At 43.6% G+C, this 22,969-nt stretch overlaps 1 protein-coding gene across 5 annotated transcripts in view; it reads left to right on the forward strand.

Moving 5' to 3' along the window:
• The first annotated feature begins 3,542 nt into the window (after positions 1-3,542).
• fmn2b (formin 2b) overlaps positions 3,543-22,969 on the forward strand; it is a 37,692-nt gene continuing 18,265 nt past the window's right edge. For 3 of the 5 annotated variants that reach the window (XM_031560827.1, XM_031560828.1, XM_031560830.1), the window contains exons 1-7: positions 3,549-3,646; positions 3,946-4,092; positions 5,043-7,035; positions 10,882-11,048; positions 14,191-14,338; positions 14,541-14,552; positions 21,240-21,334. In XM_031560827.1, the coding sequence (XP_031416687.1) occupies positions 3,620-3,646; positions 3,946-4,092; positions 5,043-7,035; positions 10,882-11,048; positions 14,191-14,338; positions 14,541-14,552; positions 21,240-21,334 (2,589 nt within the window). In that variant the 5' untranslated portion in view covers positions 3,549-3,619. Of the gene's footprint in view, positions 3,647-3,945; positions 4,093-5,042; positions 7,036-10,881; positions 11,049-14,190; positions 14,339-14,540; positions 14,553-21,239; positions 21,335-22,969 lie in introns of all 5 variants that reach the window. The other 2 variants (XM_031560831.1, XM_031560829.1) reach the window with 2 other exon arrangements.

Genomic DNA, 22,969 nt, shown 5'->3' on the forward strand with positions numbered 1-22,969 from the left:
GCGTGAATGTTGCCAAAGCCAAAGATATGCCATCGATACGACAATTAAATGGTGTATTGTTGTGTAATATAATAGTCCCATACACAATTACTGACACCCCTGGTAAAAATGAGTAAAAAGGGTTGTAATAAATTCACCTTTTGGTGAATTAGCGTAATTTCACACTGAAAAAAATATTATTGGCAGCACTAGAAATAAACAAAATGTAACATATTTACATTCTACTTTTTTAAGTTGGTCAGAGTGTTTAGGAACTTTCAAGCAGTAATCCATGACTTTCTGTTTCACTGGAGTATAAATATGAGGTGACGCAGGGGCCAAATTCCCTTCCCTTCGTTCTTCAATATGAGAAAGATAGGAGAACACACAAATCAAATAAGGGAAACGTTTGTTGACCTTCATAAATCAGAGAATGGTTATAAAGAATATCTACTCGCCTGAAAATGTCCATTTCTACCATTAGGGCAATAATTGAAAAGTTCAAATCAACTGTAATTGTTACAAACTTGCTTGGAAGAGAACCCAAGTTTATTTTGCCTCCACGCACAGTCAGGAGAAGGTAAGAGAGGCAAAAGATCCTCATGGATCACTGTTGATGAGTTACAGAAGAGAGTAGAATCAGGGGGTCACTAAATCTCTAGATCACATCACATGCCACCTCGATACCAACAGGTTATTTGGAATGCAAGCCAGGAAAAAAGCCTTTTCTATCATGTAACCACAATCGTAAGTGCCTGGAGTTTGCTAAATGCTACTGAACCTTGTTCTGTGGTCAGATTAAAACGAAAATTGACCTTATTGGCAACAAATACAAGCGGGTTTGTTGTAAACAGAAGGATGACTATACTGAAAAGAACCTTATCCCCACTGTTTTTCTACAGATGGAAGTAGAACGTCATTAGGTTCCATTGACATGGAAAGCAAAGCTTGCTGAGATGCAGATCCCAATGGAAGCGCAACATACTGTATGTTGAATCGAAGAAGAACTCATTGAGGTTTTAATATGTTTAATGATTAATATAGAAATATTATGTCACATAATAGTTTACATTTTGACCAAATTAATGATGGTAACAGGGTTGACACCATGGTAAGAGGAACTGTTGTATTAGACCTTATACAAATACAATGTCATTAACACAACAACTCCTATCATTTGATCGTCTGAATATTTTAAGCAAAAATTCCTAATCTGAAAATAATCTCAGTGTAAAAAGGGACCAAAGTAGCACATATTTACACTCAGATAGATATTATGATAGATAGATAGCTATTATGTAACATTGCATATGCCAGAGAAAAACAGAAAGGCACAGATTCGGTGGAATGACCCATTAATTATACCATTTTTCATCTGTTCAGACATTGTTTAGATCATCTCAAATAACCCTGTCTGATTGTTGTGCATTGCTGGATTTGTTAAGGCAGCAGCTGTGAATGAGAAAAAGAGGACAGGTTAACTTGATAAGTGCAGCATAAAGTTATGAGAAAGCAACGGCAACATTGCTTCCCTTGGAGTCAAACTAAAGGAGCAACGGACACATAAGGGTTTATTGGACGAGATTTCCAGGTAGGTTATTTGTGTAGTAGCTATCATAGCTACCATATTTCCTCAAATTCACTAGTTTGCCCATGGGAATGCTTGATTTAGAATGCTGATTCTAAGCATGTTTTATTTGGCAGCTGGCTGTGGTCCTGAGATGCCTATAGCGGAGATTGTATGGATAAGGAAAATCATTAACATTCAAATGGTCAGCCAGACCTTTCCTGTCTGCAGACCTTCACACACCTTTCATATCTAGGTAGACCCCATACTGTTCCCCTTCCTTACACACACCACCTTACACCTTGAACCAGACCACAGACTCACTCATTATGTTAAGTTGACAATCACTGCCACTTAGATACTGCCGGGTTATTTCACTCAGTTGGGAACCTTCCGAAGCAAAAAAGACTATGTCTGCCCCTGATTCCTCCAGCCTCGTTGCAATACTTCCTCCTTTCCTTCATGTTCTTATTAGAGGGAAGAGCTAGGATGTAAGAAAGGAAGGATGGAAGGAAGTAATAGGGGAAGATAGGATTGACAAGTAAAGGAAATGAGAATCATCCCTAGTAGAATTTCAGGGTAAGACCACAAACAGGTGGGAACAGCATTAACGATTAGCTCAGACAGAGATTAAAAAACGTTTTGATTATTACATTAAACAAAACCAGTGTTGGGGATCGCTAGGTTGAGCTAAGTACGAAGAGAAGAGAGGTGGAAAGATGAAAGATTAGGATGAACAGCAGTGGTGATTACAAGACAGAAACGAGAGATGAAAATAGCCATTTGCAATACTAAGCCTACTGCAATAGTAGCTAAGGTTAAGTTTTGAAACCGAAGCCAGGAGATAGGAATAGCCTTTTAAACGGCTGTTGTTAGCACTATTGAAAGGCTGTAAAACTGGTCAAAATACAAAACTATTGATATGCAAGTTTTTAGTGTCTGAACTGTCTTGTGCATTTGTGGATGTCTGCTCAAGTTCGTTGTGCAGGCTGCAGGCTGCAGACAAAGGTGTTTGTGATTTGTTGATGCAACTGTGCATTGTGCGAGTGAGAGCGACGTGACCACATGGTTTGAGAACCACTGTGTATACATTCTGTAAAGCACTTTGGGCTACTGCCAAAAAGGTCCTATAGAAATCAAATGTAGTAGTAGTAGTAGTAGTGCTATTGTCAACCCCAGACTTTCATGTAGCTTGCTTGATAGGCTTTAACGACAGATGGTAGATGACAGATGCAGAGCCCTCAGACACTATTATAGTGTGTTTCATGGAAGGAAGACGTGGAAGAGCAGTTTTAGTAGACTATGATGTAAATATCCTTGGGCATATCAGGTAAAGGGATTTAAGTAGTAGCCATAACTTATGGGGACAAATGGGCCAAGGTCATGATTTGGGACTATTTTGAGGACTATTTGTGTGTCTATTTGGATGTGCAATGGTTTGATTCACAAATAAACACAAATCACAATTTGCAAGATAGAAACATGATATAAATGCAAAGGCCAAATGTTCTATTTATGTAAAAGAAAAATAATCTATGGGGTTTCATATTCCATAACCACAAGATACACGTTTGATTATGACATGGAGTATGATTACAGACATACACTCTAGTATGGCATTGCCCATACTCTACTTAAAATAACACTACTCTCTCATTAGCATTCCCTGAACAGCAGATGGCGTAGTATACATGATACAAAACCATACACAAAAGCATGTTAGTAACCTCAAATTCCCATACGATGCAATGGTAGGCCTATTTGAATGCAGTTTGAACAAAACTAAATTATCAATACACTGTCCACCCCCTCCCCAACATGTGGCTCTTTCATAATTTATATTCATAGATGGCTTTTACTCTATTTCTTACCTGTGTGGTAGCCTGTTTAATGAGGACCGGTCGCATTTTGCTATAACAATAATAATAATAAAAATGAAAAGTGGCCTAAAATGGCTGCCCTAGTGGTGACAAATGATTAAACACCGGCATTTTCACAGTCATGTGGACTGGTTGCATTGCTTAACTTGTTGCAGGAATGGGTGCACTGCCTTTGTTGGAGGAAACATAAACGATGGAGGAAAGCTGGATTCAGGAGGTTGTGAGTACGCCCCTACAACATTTAAATCACAGTTGTGTTAATTAAGGAAGGCCCCTCTAAGGCAATTTCAGAGAAGGCGCTTTATACGCTTACTGCAATGAAACAAATTCAAACAACTAGCCCAAATTGCTGTAGCCCATTACATATTCTGTTTAGACTTTATCTTCTCCCTGTGCAGTTTGTCCCACGTTACTTAGCGAAGCAAATTTGCCCATGCTTGGCATAGCAGCCAACTTTAATATTGACAACATTGGCCTTACCTCGGAGGTGTAACGCTGCTTCTCATTTTCTTCTTTTAGACACACCGGCATATTAGTGCCGTCAAGGATAAGCTTCTACTATTTTGTGAACTTGTAGCCATGCAAGTGGGGATCAGGAAGGGTGAGGCTGTCGACAATGTCTTTGGTGACACGTTTGATGGTGAAAAGGCTACCTTAGGGGAACAGGTGGGCAGCTCAGCTCATGGTGACGAGCAAACATCACATAGCGCTACAAGGTGGCTCAAGCTATATATTTAGCAAACGCGGAAAACTTAGAACCAATTCATTCTTTCTGTGTAACGTTACCTCGGTATGTTCCTGCAAACACTGGAAGAACACCTAAGTCACATGCATTATAGCAATAAAGGTGTATTAGGCAGAAACTAGTTTAAAACGTGAAGGAAAATCTATAATTGAGAAAATGCAACCTGTTTGCCTAGACATAGCGCAAATATCATGGGAATTGCAACTACGCATGCAACTACATAGTAGGCATTTGAAGTAAATACATACCTTTGTGAACTTCTGTATTAATGATTTTGTGTGTTAAATTCTATCATATTAAAATGATCGCATATGTCAATCAAACGAAATTTGCTTTCAGCCTTTTTACCCTGAAGAAAACACCCTTTAAAATAATATAGTATAGGATTTTTTTGATGACAAATTAGATTAAGCTTTATAGCCTTATAACTTAAGTTACTATAAAGGTGAAATGATCGTCATTCTTTTCCATTTTTTTTCTGATATCCTGTTTTTCCTCCTTACATTTAGTAGCCTATATGTTCATAAATAATTTATTTATTTATAAATAAAATATTTGAGTTTCATATTTTTTAAAGGCTGGTAATCCATTGCCGTTCAGTTCTACATAAGATGAGTATGCTACCAAGACCATGTACATTAAATGAGTGTGCTACCAAGACGACTAAGAAGGAAATTCCTCTTTAATACCTTTCATATTTTCTAGCCTTTCATATTTTCTAGACTAGATACCACAATATGTATTATGTATATGTATATTAGGGACTATATATGAAATCACTATGAATGTGATTTTTGTGATGTTTTGTGTCATATCTCTTTATATTATGTCAATTCAGTGTCCATATAACCAACAACAGTGTTGTCTTTAGCTGCAGGAGGAGGAGGAGGAGGAGGAGGAGCAGGAGCAGGAGCAGGAGGACATATCCTTTGCATCAGCATCCTCCCTTCCGCTGCTGTCGTCATCAGGGGAGAGTGAGCCCCCCTCACCCAGCCACTCACTAGCAGCAGCAGCAGCCGCGTCTCTTTCACTGGAACAACACACGCTGCAAAGCCTGTATCAGTGGCTGAGCCATGGCTTGATCCCAGAGGGAGTACGCTATATCAAAATCATGGGCAATCAGGACGGCAAGCTAAAGAGAGTAGCCACAACAGGGGATGGAAGCGATGGAACTGTGGACAATGGAGGCCTCTGTGATGCAGACGGCAGCACAAAGAAAGGATTTCATGGGAGGAAGCATCATGGCAAGCACAGTAAAGGAGGAGAAACAGGCAAAAAGAAAGCCAAGTCAGAGTCTAAATCCTCTGTGTTTTCAAACATCCGCAAACGCAAGAACCTTAAAAAGGGCCTTTCTGCAAGCTCCAAAGAGGATATATTGGATTCGCAGGAGGAGTTGGACAGTGTTCAGTCACTGCGCAACAAAACCCCCAAGCTCAGCCTCTCGGGCGATGAGTTAGGACACTCTGATGCTGACGCTGAGCCACCTTGTCGACCACCTAAGGAGAGCCAGCCGGCAGTTTCTCCTGAAAAGCCGGAACAACAAAGAGGCAGTTCGGGGTCTGATACGGACATTTACAGTTTTCACTCGGCGACTGAGCAGGAGGATTTACTCGCTGATATCCAGCAGGCTATTAGGCTCCAGCAGGGGGTAATTATTTCCACCCCTGAAGACGTGCTGAGATGGACTAATGCTGCGGAGCTGAAAAAGACTACTGCCTCTGAGACTGCTGCAACCCCCACCCCTGAAACACAGCCTTCCCTTTTACTTGAGGCTGAGGTAGATTTGCCTTCCCCGGTTATAGTAGAGAAGCAGCAGCAGCAGCAGGAGGAGCAGGAGAAGGAGGAGAAGGAGGAGGGGGAGAGGGAGAGGTGTGTAGCCACGGAGGTTGCTGTGAATGGAGAGCTAAGCAGTTCTAAGGGCCTTTGTGTTTTGCAGTCTGCACCGGTGGCAGCTGCTCCAATCCCTCAAGGGACAAAAGAGGGAGAGGGCCTGTGTAGCGAGGATGTGTTAGCTTCACTACCACCCCCCACCACCACAAGAAATGGAGAGAGGGGAGTTGACAGCATGGTTGCTACGACAACCAGCATTACCAGCTTTCCTGACCTCACTGCCTCATTTGAGAGTGCAGTCGAGGCTGTAGAGGAGGGTGAGGAGGTTGAGGAGGAAAAGGAGCTTGATAACAGTCCAAGCCTTACACCTGAACATCCCGAAGAGACCTCTGTCTGCACAGTACCTCTCTCTGTCAGTAGTGAGAGCCATGAGGACACCATCTTGGATGTGGAGAATATTTATTTAAGAAGCAGCCTGGCTATCTCTGAGCCAGTGGAACATGATGCAATTATTTTGGATACAGACTGTACCACTGTGGAGGAGACACAGAGATTTGAGTCCCCAGCCTTCAAGAGGCGGAGAAGCATTGTTTCAGATTCCCCATGGTGTCAGGAGAGGCATCTGGCAACTCAGGTGCTGAAGACACCCACTGTCACCAGCCCACAGGTCAAACCTTACCCCCCTATCCATCCGTGCTACATTAAGACAACCACAAGGCAGCTCAGCGGTTCCAACAGCTGTTCTCCTGCTCCCTCCCCATCCAACAGTCCCTTATTCTCTAGGCGTCACCAACAGGAGAGGGAGAAGTTTCATCTTAAGCGTAAGCGTTCCCACAGCATAACTGGCCCCATCAGTCGTTCCGCTGACTGGACAGATGAACTGCAAACCCCTCAGTTGCCCCCGAAGGCTGGATCTGCTGACTATCTGGAATATAGGGGCTTGGAAGGAGGTCTGCATGGTGGCAGCCAGCCTTTGAGCACAGATCGCAGATCCTCATGTGGACAGACTTGCTCCTTTCAAGATGTCTTCTCAGGTGAGTTTTTTTTTATTTGTCTTTGTATAGGTTTTTACAGGTAAGGGCATGTGGGGCCTAGCTCTGAGGGTGGTTTGAGGTCAGGTTTTGTTGATGAAAAACACTGGACAATGTTCAGATTGACTTAACTTTATCTTCACAGCAGCAATAGAGGGCCGTACAATGCAGCTGTTGAGTTGAACTACAGTTTTACTAGTTTTTCATTGTGCGTGTATCAAACAAGCTCTCTTAAGTTCAGTTTTTGTAAAAACAGAAATTCTAAAAGTTTTTGCTGGACAGCCTGTTTGTAGACCAGGGTTATGGTCCTTCATATTTCTCTTTAGCTCTTAGTTTTGAATTCGCCGATTGTCACAGAAAGCAATACAAACAAATTGAACTAGCCTAAGTTGCCATAGCCTATTCCAGATTCAGTTTTGCCTTAGTCACTTGAGGTCATAATTTACTGACTGTGCAGTTTGTCCCATGAGACCTAGCCATGCAAGTTTGCCTCCGTTTGCCAAAGCAGGCAACTTCCATATTGACAAGATTGGCCATAGTTAGCTGTGAGGTATAATGACAAGATTGGCCATAGTTAGCTCTGAGGTATGATGCTGCCAGCTAATGCTCTGCGCTTCCTTTTGACGCACTGACATATTATCTAGGAACAGTAGACCATCAAGGTAGGATAGGCTTCTATTTCTGTTAATTATATTTATTGGGTTTTGGTTATAATAACAATGACGGACATACATATACAACTCACCAGAACGACACATCTTTACATTGACAAAACGTAAACATGGTTCTTCTTTCTGTGGTTCCCCGCCTGGTCTCTGCTTCTGTTCTAACATTTGATATATAGATCACGCCATATTTCTACTAAATTGTTTCCTTTTATTCCTGTCCTTAAACATGGTGTTTTCTATTGTTAAATAATATCTTTCCGATGCTTTAAAATATTGTCCCATACTATACACCAAAGAGGAGTCCAGACCCTGACACCCTATAGGGTACCTCAGATTGCCTATCCTCTGCATGGTGTCAAATTAATCTCAGTTTTAATAATGTTAGTTAATCCCTTTCTGAATTTCAAGCTTTTCTTTAAGCATGTGTGGGGTTCTACATGAGAACCACTTTTTACAACGAAAGAGATGGGATGGGGGACAATGGATGTATTTTAACTTAGTATAATATATTCTTGTCGGGTTTATATTGTATGAGGTGCAGATTTTCCTTCATGGTGATTTTATTGGTTAGATGCAGATATTTTTTTATTCTGTATTTGTATCTGTGATATTAATCATATATATAAATGAATGATCTACTTGTGCTCCTATTTAATAGTTATATACCTTACCTATCCATTTTGTTCTCCAGTATTCATAAATAACTTCTCAATAGATGTTGGTTACACATCATAGTTCAACATCATTATCATGATCATCATCAACACAAAACTTTGCAATAACCAGTTTTTCGGTTGTAAATATCTGAATATTTCATTATCAAATTTAGCCTAACAGGCTACTATTGTTTTGTGCACTTGTAAACATGCAAGTGCGTGGAAAGAAGAGAGATCTGTCTGCGATGTCTTGTTGGTTTGATAGTGAAAGAGCTCAAGGGGGGAGTCAGTGCTCAGGACTTAATAACAAAAACACTGGACTATATTATAGTTAAGAGTGACTGAACTTTGCCTCCACAGCAGCAATAGAGGGTTGCACATATACCTGTTGAGTTGAACTAGGGTTTTCATTATGTCTGTGTCAAACACATTACAAACAGGCCAACCTGTCTGTAGACCAGGGTAATAATCCTTCATATTCCCTTATTACCTTTGAGCTTTGAGGTTGAGTATGAACAAGATCAGAGCAAGGGTGACCCTCTCAAAAATGCATTTGCTGCTTGTGTGGTTTTAAACATAGACCTCATAGACCTGATATCCTGTCATGTTGAAACGCAGTAGTTATTTGTAGTAGCAGTAGCAACAGTAGTAGTTCTGCATTAATAGAGGTTAGCTTTATGTGCAATAATCTATCCATTGTGGTGCTCAACTATGCATAGAATAAAGGGCCAAAAGTAGATTATTGACTAGCATGTACAGTGGTGGCCAAAATGTCTGACAGATCTGAAAATATTGACCTTTTTTTTGCCTCCAAAACATGATTTAATTTCATAATGTTCATGAAGCATGCAGATGGCTTCTCTCTCGGTTTAACTTTAATATTTGGTATGTCCACCTTTTGCAGCAATTACAGCAGCACATCTCTCTGGCATAGTGTCAATATATTTCCTGACAACTTCAACACTAATGTTATCCCATGCCTTCTGCAACTCAAGCCAAAGACTTTCCTTTGAATGTACAATAGATCTGTCTAGTTTATTTTCCAACTCGCCCCAAATGTGCTCAATGGGGTTGAGGTCCGGACATTTCAATGTTCCAGCAGATTCTTTCTGTCGCAGGTAGTTCCGGGAATAGTTAGAATAATGTTTAGGGTCATTGTCCTCTAAATCCAGGCCCAATAAGACGACTCCCAGATGGAACTCCGTGCCTCACCAGAATGTTGTGGTATACTTTCTCATCCATGATGCCATCAATTTTCACTAAGGTCCTGAGGCTGAAATGGCACCCCACACCATAATACCCACTCTGAGTTTAACTGTTGGCAAGAGACACTCATTTTTATATCTCTCCCCCTCCCTCCATCGAACATACACTCTTTGCTTGTTGTCAAACTGTACAAACTTGGACTCATCAGTCCACTACACTTTATACCAATCTTCCTTTGTCCATTTCTTGTGTTCTTTTGCAAATTTCAGGCATTTCACTCTATTTTTCTCTTTCAATAATGGTTTCTTTGCTGCTATTCTGCCAACAAGTTCTTCTTCTCCCAGTTTCCGACGCACAGCTCTTGAAGACACTGTTGCACCATTAGTCATTGTGGCTGTCTCTGCTTCTCCTCTCGTCCCTTCCCTTCTGCACCTCCTCTTTCTGTCTCTACTGGGCTGGCCTCTGGTAGTTGGCTCTCCCCCTTTATGAACTGGGTTCTGCTCAAGGTCTTTCTGTCAAAAGGGAATTTTTCCTTGCCTAAGTGCTTGCTCCAAGGGGCTCTGTCTCAAGGTACTTTACAATGTCAACTCTTAATGGTGCTATACAAATGAATGAAGTTAAAATTAATTGACTGCATCTAACCATGAAGCACTCAAATCCTTCAGACTTTTTGATGGAGATATAAAAACCCTCTTTAATGACTGTCAGACAACTGGCCCTTAGAAGGTCTGAATCTGTGTACTAATAACAGTACAAAGCTTACTTTTTTGGTAAGGTATGGCAGCAAACTAAATTATTGTGGAGCTTTAAAACCCATGCTGGAATATTCATGAAAGGGCTTTAAGTCTAAATACTTTTATAATGTAAACAAATAACAAATCATTAATGTATTTGTTCTTTATATCCTTAGTCCATAGTTTCACTATATCTATTTTTGTCACTGTTATGTCTTCCAGATGACAAACCCACCATGTTGATCCCACCATAGGTTTCATATGTCATATGTTGGTGTTTCTGATTCCATGATGAACTTTACCTTTACTTACACATATAAATCAAGCTCATGATCTGACGGCTATAGACTGTGTATATACCTTTCAAAACGGTCTGGCTGTAAAAGCTTCCAAAGAGACCAGTAGCCCTATTGATTCATCATTTAGCAGTTACACACAGTTAATCCAGCTTCCAAAGAGACCAGTAGCCCTATTAATTCATCATTTAGCATTTTCAAACAGTTAATCCAGTAAGAATGTTTCTTCTGATCAACATCTGATCTTTAATCAACAACATTTATTTGCACATAAATCAAACGTTTCCAGGTCGTACTTTGTTGGAGAAGTTCTTCCAGCAGCAGGAGGATGCTCAGCCAGAGGAGGCCGAGAGGTTGTGCTCCCGTATCCTTGCCATGGGCCTTCTTCTACCCTTTGGGGATTGTTTCCGTGAACCGTACAGCAGCAGCACCTCTCAGATCACCCCAAAATTCAGCGTGAGTCTTTCTTTCTGTCATCTTTTTAACTAAAGGTTTGCCTAGTCCTACTTATTTCTACACAAAGGCATGCAGGCATTATTTAATCTGTCAGTAGACTTAAATGAAAATATATAAAATACAGACTTAAAGACGCAGTAAAGGTTGTTGATATAAAAAAAGCAATAATTTTATTACATCAAATGGGTATTGGACCCAAGACGATTTCCATGATGCTTACTGTTCCAAAAGACACAGCTGACTGTAAGTTTAGTACATTACATGTCAATTTGAATCTCATGGAACAGCAGGTACTCTTCAGAGAGAGGTCATATCAGTCCTCAAATATAAACCACATTGAAAATCTTCAGGATTTTATGGGGGGGGGGGGGGGGGGGGGGGGGGAGGTGATCGCACGGAAGCCGAAGAATATCACTGAGCTGGAAGCCTTTGCACTTGAGTAATAGGGCAAGATTCTAATATAGAGGTGTTGACAGTTAGAAATGACACAGGCCCTCTTAGCCTGATTAAAGACCGTACTGCCACATTCTGGACCATCTGCAAAGCTTTGACCACAGGCGGACAACATCCTGAAGCTCTGGATGTTCTAGAGTGTAAAGCGGCAAAACTGTGAGACCTCAGAGAAAGTTAGCTGAGCGTCAGTAATGAGTCCCGGGTTTCTTTCAAAAGAAAGAGGCAAGTTGACTACTGATGTTGTGTGGCTGGAATAGCTGGGAATGCCAGGAGGACCTTGGCCTTCAAGAGATTGAGCTGAAGGTATTGATCCTTCCTCTAAATCAAGACAAAATCAGTAAAAATGACTACGGTTCAGAAGCATAGATATCTCTCCCTCAGTAAGAGGGGCGAATGAGTAAAGGGGAGCGCCCGTGTCCAGAGGAGGCAGACTGGGTTTCAAAAGATCAACTAATCAAATGCTGATTGCTTCTGCCTGTTTGTTAATCAACAGTGAAGTGAAGCTGCTAGTTCTTCAGAGAAAAGGTCTCCTACTATCTGAGTCGACGGCTTTGATAAAAAGCCATTTTGATAGTTGTGATTTTAGATAGAGAGGATGATTAAAGAACCCTGACAGTTACTGTAATCATTATAATCTCCAGATTATCCAATTTTCTCGTAATAGTTCTTAGATCTACACGTATTCAAATGCTATGATATGTGAGGGAGAAGGATGCTCACTGCATTCAATTCGTTGTTGAAGCTACTTCTGATGTTCTGCAGAGTTGGGGAGGACATCAGTGAGTGGTTGAATGAAGACAGTATCTGCAAGTTGTTTTGGGGTATTGGCTCATTAAAACATATTCTGTCTGGGTGTAAAACTAGCTCAATCCAGGGTTGCTACACTTGAAAACATGATCAGGTTTTTAAATAATTTCCATGTTTGTTTGAGAAACAACAAGTTGAGGTTAACTCTTTGCTGGCTAATGACAGGTACAGTAGAATTTATTTTGTGCAAGAGGGGCAGAAAATGGAACTCCAGGCACAAACAGTACTGATAAATGGGGCAAAGTACAGGATTGGAGCTTGCTGGCTGATGTTGGAAGACAACTGCAAGTTCCACAGTGTATTGTTGTGACTGTCATGAGACCAGCCATGGTGTTGTATTCTATGGTTGCTATGAGACCAGACATGGTGTTGTATTCTATGGTTGCTATGAGACCAGACATGGTGTTGAATTCTGAGTGTGAGCACGTTGTTTACTGTATTGAGTTAACGATTCCCTTTGAAGAGGCGATTGAGGAAGCCTTTGAAAGCACACAAGACCCGTGGAGATGGGTGTTAGAGGCTTTGTAGCTAACTCAACCACCACACTTCTGTTTGGTTTGGGTTTTCTAGGATGGTCACCCAAAGAGCTGTCAAGTAGTTTTAAAGGCGTTGTCTGAGACTGCTGAAAAAGTAAACCAGTGGTTGTGGCAGAGGCACTCGCAGAGTACTTGGGGCCGTGAATGAACCTGAACTAACACTGAGATATGTGAAATCTTGTGGAGGTGTATCTGTTGTTGCTTCTGGTAGTGCCATGTGAGTATAGAGGGGGGTGGGTCTGGGATGCCAGACCCCACTGTTGAGCCTACTGGAGGTGTTGTGGGCCTAATTCAACTAAACTGATGAAGGAAGGGGCTTGCTTGACAACCCCAGTGAAATGCTCAGGAAGGCAGCTGTGTTGTTCTGTCCAATGCTTTGTACATAAGGCCCCAGGTGTTTGCCAGCTTTGTGAGTAGAAGTGCTGCAAACAAGAGCAGAAGGAGCACAATGTGAATGGTCTAAATAGATATTCATAATCACTAGGGATTAGTAATGGACAATTGCTACTGGAATTGGAGATACTAAAATATCCATACATTCGTGCTGTTGTCTTGACCAAGCCAACTGTAATACAGTCAGATCAACTAAATATAACTACAGGTAACTAAGCTAGCCAACAGCTAGTCAAACTGTCTTAAACAAGAAGCCTGCAACAAAGTGGTTGACAATAATAATTCTCAAAACAACATTATAGAGACACAAACAAGATAATAAGAGACAATTGTATTGTTATGGCGCTATATAAATAAAATTGAATTGAAATTGAATTGAATAATAAATAATTTCACAAACTCAACACAATTTTGCTAACACTGACTGTTCACTGAGCATCTTCAAATGACTGATTAGCTTGACTCAACTCTCTCATGAGCAACACTGAATTATGGTGGATTAAAAGACCAACCCTTGTTAAATCCCTGCATTTATATATAAAAATACAATGTATTTAATTAATATGACATATTTGTACGATAGTTATTCAGATATAAGAATTTGTATTGGCAGCAGTTGCACTCAATTAAAATGAGATGAAGAAATTGATGAGGTCAAACTTAAAAATGAATTACTAAAAAAAGTATTCGAAGCACAGCCAAAAAAAATGGCCCTTTGGAGTTTTTGCTTGATTTATTTGTCCCTTCTTGAAAAATCCATGTCTTGTAAAGCATTAGCCCGAGCCCTTGTGTTAAAGAACTATTTTATGATGTCCCACACATTTTTCATTTTTCATTTTTCATTTAGTACTACATAATGTTTCACTTGTTCTATGCCAGACTCTATATGTAAATGTCTAATGTTATAACTATGATGCATAATCACTGCTTTTGATCCTTCTCTCTCTCCGTAGCAAGACCAGCTCTATACCTGGGCTGCCATTAGTCAGCCCCCACACTCTTTGGAAGGCTTTGAGGGGCATCTTCTTCCTGGACACCTCAAGGCCCTTTGGCCTCCGCGAACAGAAGCGGGGAAGCCAGGACTGAAGTTCACAGAGGCAGGTGTGGCAAAAACCTCTAGCGATTTTGTAATTAATTTGCTTGTCATCCCCACTCCCTATGGATGCAGTCCTTTGCCAAATGATTCACTACTTCAACTTAATGATTGTTGAAGTAATGAACTGTTTTCTTTAAGTGGCTGAATTCTTTTCTGACGTTTCTAAACTGGGTATTTCTCCTTTATAACATGCTCCTATACTTGTAGAAGATAATGAGGGTGAGTATTTTTAAGTATTTTTTTGTTGTTTTAAGCTCTTTTGTATCACCTACTGTGAACTGCTGTTTTTGTTTGCACTAGTTAAAACGAAGGTTACGTATGTAACCACGGTTCTATGAGTTTCGGATGACCGCCAGAGGCGGTGCTTACAGCACTGGATTTCCATCGCACGTACGTGCAGGTCGAGTGTTAATAACAAAGTCACATGTGACCTGGGTGACGTCGTCAATGTGCGCCAGCACAAAAGGCCGTCCCACCCAGGAAGCGACCTCTTGGCAATCTTCTCGTGCAAAACTCAGAGTGACTGCCAAGGTCTGGCGGTCATCCAAAACTCATAGAACCGTGGTTACATACGTAACCTTCGTTCTATTTCGTTTCTCCTGACCGCCAGAGGCGGTGCTTGCAGCACTGGATGACTAATACCAACAAAGTCATGAGGAGTGCCTACCAGCTTCTAGAGATGCCGTAACGGCGTAGGGAGTATTGCTGCAGCGACCGGGTTATGGGACACCACATTCACCCTGTAAAACCTAGTAAAAGTGCAGCCCGCCTTGCAGATGTCACTGAGGGGAACCCCCCTCAGAGACGCCCATGAAGTCGCCACACTCCTCGTGTAGTGGGCTCGGACCTGCTGAGGGGCTAGGGAGCCACTGTGCCTGTAGGCCTGTTGGATCGTCTCTGCAATCCACTTAGACAGCCTCTGTCTGGAGAGTGCGTGACCCCTTCTTGGCCCTGTGTGGCAGACAAACAATGCGTCTGACTGACGGCAAACTGCCGTTCTTGCGATGTAAGTCCTTAGGGCGCGCACTGGACACAACAGTTCTGCGCTCAGGCCCTGTCCTTCCGCCAGGGTGGACTCGAAAGCTGCCAGGCTGAGGGGCTGGTTGGAAAATGTGGAGGAAAGGGTCTTTGGGAGGAAGGAGGGGTTCGGCCACAGGGTGACCCCTTTGCCTTCAGGATGCCACTGCAGGCAATCCGTGCTTACTGACAAGGCGTGTAATTCCCCTACTCGCCTTGTTGATGTAATGGCTAGGAGAAAAGCGGTCTTCATTGAAAGCCAGCTGAGCTCCGTCATCTGTAAAGGCTCAAACGGGGCTGCACAGAGTGCTCGTAGCACCAGGAGGAGATCCCACTGGGGCACCCGCCTCCGTTGTGGGGGTCTCAGTCGAAGAGCCCCCTTGAGGAACCGAGTCACCAGGGTATGGGACCCGATAGTTCTGCCTTCTACCCGCACGTGCCCTGCGGAGATGGCAGCAGCATATACCCTGATGGTGGAGGGCGTGAGTCCCCGATCAAGGAGTGACTGTAGGAACTGTAGTACCGCTGGCAGGGGGCAGTGTGCTGGCGTTGGTGGAGGGCGCCCGCGAGCTGTTAATGGTGAAGACCACCGCCTGCTCACAAAGTCCTAGCAGTGGGTCCGGCCCCTCAGGGGCCAGACCCAGAGCTGTAGCTGAGACGGATCTGGATGCCAGATCTGGCCGCCCAGCTGCGAGAGTAGATCCCTCCTCACTGGGAGGCACCAGGGTCTCCCGTGCAACAGCTGAAGCAACCTGGGGAACCATACGCTCCCAGGCCACCGGGGAGCGATTAGTAGCAGCTCGTGCTCCTCTGTTTCCATCCTGTGCAGGGTGGGCCAAATTGGTGGCAGAGGAGGAAAAGCGTATAGCTGAAGTCTCGGCCATGTATGCGCCAGTGCGTCCCGGCCTAGCGGGCTTGGCTCCGAGAGGCTGAACCAGAGGGAACACTGAGTCGACTCTCGAGAGGCGAATAGGTCCACATCTGCCCTGCCATATCGACCCCATACCGCCTGTACTACCTCTGGATGGAGTCTCCATTCCCCTGGGTCGGGATTCCCACGGGACAGGAGATCTGCGGCTCTGTTGTAAGTGCCGGGCAAATACATAGCCCTCAGGCTCAATAGGTGCTGATGGGTCTCCTGCAAGAGCTGCTGGGCAACCCCTAAGCACTGCAGAGATTTGGTGCCTCCCTGGTGGTTGATGTAATACACCGCCGACATATTGTCTGACCTGACCAGTACATGCCTCCCCGCTAGCGCAGGGAGGAAGTGCCTTAGAGCCAGCAGCACCGCCCGAAGCTCTAGCACATTTATGTGCTGCCGCTTCTGCTGGGGGCTCCAACGACCTCTGGCCGTCTGACGCTGCCACACGGCGCCCCACCCTATCTGGGAAGCATCCGTGGTCACCACCTCCCTCCGGGAAGGAATAGCGCCCAATGAAACTCCCTGGGTCAGGTACCTCCTCCTCCTCCTGCAGCTGGTGGTAACCCTCACCAGTCTGTGTCTGTGCCGCACGGGATGGAGGCCCAGGCTGTTTAGCCAGATTTGAAAAGGCCGCAGCGCCAGGAGGCCTAGTGGGATCAGGGATGCGGCTGATGTTAGCATCCCCAGTAGGCGTTGGAATGACCTCAGGGTCAGAGCCCTGTGTCCTCTGAAGCGCGCCACGAGCTGCTGGATTCCGTCGACCCGCTGTTGAGAGGGGACAGCCCTCATCGCCTGTGAGCCTCGATGGTCATACCCAAGAACCCAGTCTGCTGACGGGGAACTAGGGAACTCTTCCTGAGGTTCAGTCTGAGCCCTAGCCCCGTGACATGCGCCATCAACGCGGCAACATCGCTGCGGGCCTGTACCTCCGACTGGGAGCAGATAAGCCAGTCATCGAGGTAGGGCAAAATGCGCATTCCCTGGGCCTGCAGTGGAGCCAGAGCAGCTGCAACGCACCTGGTGAACACACGGGGTGCCAGAGTTATTCCAAACGGTAGGACCCGAAATTGGTACGCCCGACCCTCGAAGGCGAACCTGAGGAATTGCCTGTGGTGTGGTGCGATTGGGACGTGGAAGTAAGCGTCCTTCAAGTCGATGGTCGTGAACCAATCGTTTCTCCCGAATGCTGTGCAGAACCTCCTTGGTGCGCAGCATATGAAACCTCAGTGTCTTGAGATGGGTATTTAAGTGTCTGAGATCTAGAATGGGGCGGAGCCAGCCATCCTTCTTGGGAATTATGAAATATGTTGAGTAGAACCCACCTTCGTGTGTAGGCGCGTCGAGCTGTTCGATGGCCCCTTTTTGGAGGAGAGCGTCGATCTCCTGACGTAGGGCTAGGGCCTTCCCTGGGTTGGTGACAATGGTGGTCTTGACCCCACGGAACTTTGGCGGTCGGCCTTGAAATACGATACTGTAACCCTGAGACAGTAAAATGTCTAAAAAACGCATTCTGGGGGGGCACCGCCACTGGGGCCGGGTCCAGCCCCAAACGCGCCAACGCTGCCTTCAGGGGGGACTTAATAGAAAGCTGGCCAGCCTCTGAATCCACCACTGTACCCCGGGCTGTACCCTGGGAGCTAGTCTGAGAGTCGTGGGGGGCAGACTCGTACAACTCGGCCTCGTCCCCCTGTCCCATGTCCAAACTCTCTGATGCCCTTGTGGAGAGTGTATCTTGCTCCTGGGCACTCCTTACTGGTGACAGCGTCGGTGGTGACCGCTCCGCCTGATCGGCTGGTGGGGTTTGAGTGTGTACGCTACCACCCTGCCCCGTCTGTGTTGGAGGCTGCAAATTGGCCAACAGCGCCTTAATACTCTCCAACTCTGTGGTCACTGAGTCCACCTTCTGCGCCAGTCCACCCTTCTTCCTCTTTGCCTTAGAGGTGGTCTGCCGTGTAGCACTACGGCGCTTAGTCGGCCGTAGCACTCTCTCGTGTGCCCGTTCATGGGGCTGTGCAGTGCCTGCTTCCACCTCAACACTCAGGTTCGGTGTGAACAGACGGTCGGCTTTTCCCAACCGATGCTAACTTAAGCCAAAAGACCTATAAAGGAGTCTTAATTGCTCCGAAATGAAAACAAACGTGTTAAACCAGGCTACAAGACCTACAAGGTTCCCCACCGCCGCTAACTTAAACAAAAAGATCCTTAACAGAGTCTTAATTTAGTCACAGAGCGAGACACACTCTGAATGAAAACAAAATATGTTAAACCAGGCTACAGAGCGAGTACCCTCAGGCTCCGTGCTATCCAACGGTGGTTTCCAACCACCGCTAACTTAAAACTTTAATCACAGAGCGAGACACTCCGAAATGAAAAAGCTGTGTCAAACCAGGCTACTGCAGCAGTGGAGCGAGCACACTCCACAGCGGCTGTCACAAACAATAATTACAATAACAAGTTTACCTACCTTACGAACTCCGGTGCCTTGTAAACTTAGCTGTTAAGCTAAGTCTAGCTCCGTCTATCAACGTTCGTCTAATATGGCCGTAGCCTGCCGGGTAGCTGTCTAACTGAAGATACTAAGGACACTACATCCAGAGAAAACCGGCGAGAACACCGTTTAGCTGGGTTATTTCCACCTGTGCCGAGTGAGCGGGGCCGCTCCGGCCCAGGCTACACTTCAAGTAAGAAAAACAAACCAGTTAGCTTACCCGCTTTGATGCGAACAAAAAACAACTTCGAGTAACGCAGTTTCTCGGAGGGTGAATATCCACTGCCCCGACCACAATGAGTAACGAAACTACTAGCGTCTTCCTCGAATCACAAATGTCGACCTGCTTTCGCGAGAAGATGCAAGAGGTCGCTTCCTGGGTGGGACGGCCTTTTGTGCTGGCGCACATTGACAACGTCACCCAGGTCGTGGGTGACTGTTGGTATTAACACTCGACCTGCACGTACGTGCGATGGAAATCCAGTGCTGTAAGCACCGCCTCTGGCGGTCAGGAGAAACGAAATAGAACAAGAAATGGGGTCATGTGATCTGTCTCGTAAATTTCTGTTTAAATATAGCTGTTTCACAGCTAAATGGTGACACCATTTCCAGAAATCTCTATAACTGCTGGGAGATTTCAGGCAATGTAAGGTGGCTTATATATATACAGACATCAAGAATATTTCCCTTGGCTCATCGTGTGTCGTATGTGTAGTATATACTCTTCACTCTCCATGACTCATTGTGTGTCGTATGCAGGCACGTGCACAGACATTTTGGGGGGCAGGTGCTCAAACCAAAAAAAGGGCACCCATAGCCAAAATTATTAATGAAATTAAAAATAATAATAATAAATAAATAAATAAAAAACATAGTAGGATATTCTCCACTTAAATATTATTTTTTGTGAACAAACTAACTCAAATTATCTCCTGAACATAACTCAGTCCTTCCTCATCCATGATGGGCTCCTCTGAACCAGGTAGGGTTACTGATTCTCCCTTATTTGTTTTAGTAGTTGATGGCCTGATCCAAGATAAAAGAGAGCTGCTACCCTGAGCTGCTTATTGCAGTTCCCTGTCCTTCTGCTTTTGGAGTCTCTCTTTTCTTGGCATTATGCTGCAAATTTTGTAAATTAGATAAATCAATGCTGTGCATAATGATCAAAAGTGACTTACATTATCTCTATAAAGCTGACAACACAGTACACACACATCTTTTTTTTACTGTTTTCTGACTGAGTTGAAGCATAAGCAGCATTACACTAATAATATAGTCATGTAGCTCAACTTAAGACCTACCTTTCATTTCAATAATTTCGATTTTAAATGAAACAAAACTAGTGAACTTGTCTAATTTGTAGAACCGTAAAACTGCCTTTAAATGCTCTGCCGGCCTGCCTGCCTGCCTGTCTCTCTGCCTGTATCTCTCTCCCTCTCTCTCTTCATTAAACATGACAAACGTCAGTAAACAGCTTTGAAATCACGGATTTCGTGAGTTTTGTGTTTGTTTATTTTTTTAAGGAAACGTCGGACCAGTTGCGACGTAATGTTTTCAGCGGCGCTAATGTTGTGGTTAATTTATCACCAAACACCGTCATTACCTGTTTGTCTGATGCTGCGGGTCAGAGAAGAAATATGCTGCAGCCGTTTGGCCTGGCGCTCAGCACTGCATGAGCACTAAGTGGAGGAGGAGGAGGGAGGGGCGCGTGGGACTTGTGAGCGCCGCGGAGCATGTCGGGGCGACATTCTCACAAGAACTCAAATAAATGCCCCGTCATTTATCAAAACACATTTGGGGGGAATTGATCACAGAGAGAGTCATTTTTATTCTTAAATATTGATGAATGAAGAAAATTTGGCTCCAGCAGAAGGGGCACTTTTCTCATCCAGGGCAAAAGGGCAGGTGCTTGAGCACCACTAGGGGTCTATCTGTGCACGTGCCTGGTCGTATGTGTAGTATATACTCTTCACTCTCCATGACTCATTGTGTGTCGTATGTGCAGTATATACTCTTCACTCTCCATGACTCATTGTGTGTCGTATGTGCAGTATATACTCTTCACTCTCCATGACTCATTGTGTGTCGTATGTGCACTATATACTCTTCACTCTCCATGACTCGTTATCTCCATGTTTCTCTTATCAGTGCAAATCAAGATGATATCCAAGCATACAACCTTCTTTTGCTACATTATTCATCACTATCAAATCATTGTGGAGTAAAAGTCATCAAGCTCTAACACAGCTTTGGCATTGTCTGTTGATGCCCTAATAATACACTACCTAATAGGGCCAAAGTATTTGAATCATTATAGCTGGTGGTATATTAGCTCCAAACTTCAATGTTATGACAAAGGCCTAGTGTCCAGCATTATGTCTCTTGGCTACACTGATGTGAGGTGCAGATATGTGGTATAAATACTGTACATAAATGCCCTTGATCTTGTATGTAAGTGTAGATTTTGTGTGTGCCACAGAACCCCAGGAGGGCCTTCCTATGCTAAAACAACACCAGCAGGACGAGATCCAGGAACTGCAGGAACTGCAGGAACTCCAGGAACTGGAACTGCAGGTACTGCACATCACATTTACTCACATGAAAGCACATTTAAAAAAGAAAAAAACAACAACAGAAAAACTGACAAAAACGTAATCTAACGTTGTGGCCCGTGTTGCCATAGTTCAATATACTGCGTGGCAAAATGATATACTTTACCAAAATTACCACATTAAACGTCCTGCAGAGGGCAGCACATGAGCGTGTTTGGCATGATTGTTTATGCCAGTTTTGCTGCAGCAGTATTTTTGCGAGGATTAAGGAATTATTTCAAAATCATGATGTCGGACTCGCCAGGTATACATCCAACCGGAGTGTTCATTTGTGGCAGTGTCTTCATTTTGTCACATGGGAAAGTTTAGAGAAAGAGTCATGGGAGAGCAGTCAGATGTTAGACTTCGCCCACATCTTCATGGATTTCACATGCGATACATATTACCGATTCATTATTCCTATCAGAGTACAGAATGTACATTCACTCACTATATACACTAACACTATATAGTATTAAGTCTTTCTTATGAAAGTATTTAGCCTGTTTAGACTGTGTGGAAAAGAGAATCATAAGCAAGCAGATTCATTCATAATGCATCAGGATAAAACATATTAGCATACACGTGTCATATACTGTGTACACTCAAGGGTACATACAAGATTGATGCTGGACAAACATGGAGAGAGCCAGCTTTCAATGTATTGGTTGTAGAAGCACTTAGTGGGTATACAGTATGCTCATAAGGTCACTATTAGAAGGATATGCAGATCTATGTCAATGATGGCATTTGTTTATATTATGGGTAGATAGGCAGGCACACAGTATGTAAATAAGCAGAGGAGAAATAGTGCTTCACAGTTTGGTGGGAATGGGCAGCTGTAAGTAGAGGGTTTCTACAAGTGGATCAGGTGGAGAAAGTGCAGCAGCATCCCAGAGTGGACATAGTGTAGAGTAGGAGGGGAAGACAAGAGACAGTCACTGGACACAGCTAGGGTACCTCATATGCACGTATGTTATTATAGATTATGAGACAGTCACTAGACACAGCTAGGGTACCTCATATGCACGTATGTTATTATAGATTATGAGACAGTCACTAGACACAGCTAGGGTACCTCATATGCACGTATGTTATTATAGATTATGAGACAGTCACTGGACACAGCTAGGTTACCTCATATGCACGTATGTTATTTTAGATTATGGTGATGATGTTTCCACACCAATCAGCATTTGCAGGCAAAAGTCTTACGGTGTCGCAAGATCCTCCCTGAGACACCTCCCCAAAAATATAAATTCTTTAGTTTTCAGGTTTTTCTTCATATCATTTGGGCTGTCTGTTTAAGGGAGGCAAGTGATTTGGTTCATGTAGAACAAGTGGGTTTTTAAATGCGTTTTCCAATTTGTGAAAATGAAACATTGTTAAGTTGTATGCAAATGTTGTATGCAAACAAGCGATAAACAGTCTTTTCAAATTTGAATATTACTTTTTATAAACTCAAATATAGATAAAGAAGTTAACATTGATCGTGACCTGTGCAAACTGTTAATAACACTCCAGATATCACTGCCTGCAAATGATTTTTGTAGGCTACGTTTTGGATCTAACACTTCCAAATACTGACTGATCTCATGGCTGCATTCACACTTTCACT

The sequence above is a fragment of the Clupea harengus genome, chromosome 23 (genome assembly GCF_900700415.2).
Source record: "Clupea harengus chromosome 23, Ch_v2.0.2, whole genome shotgun sequence".
NCBI classification, from domain to species: Eukaryota; Metazoa; Chordata; class Actinopteri; order Clupeiformes; family Clupeidae; genus Clupea; species Clupea harengus.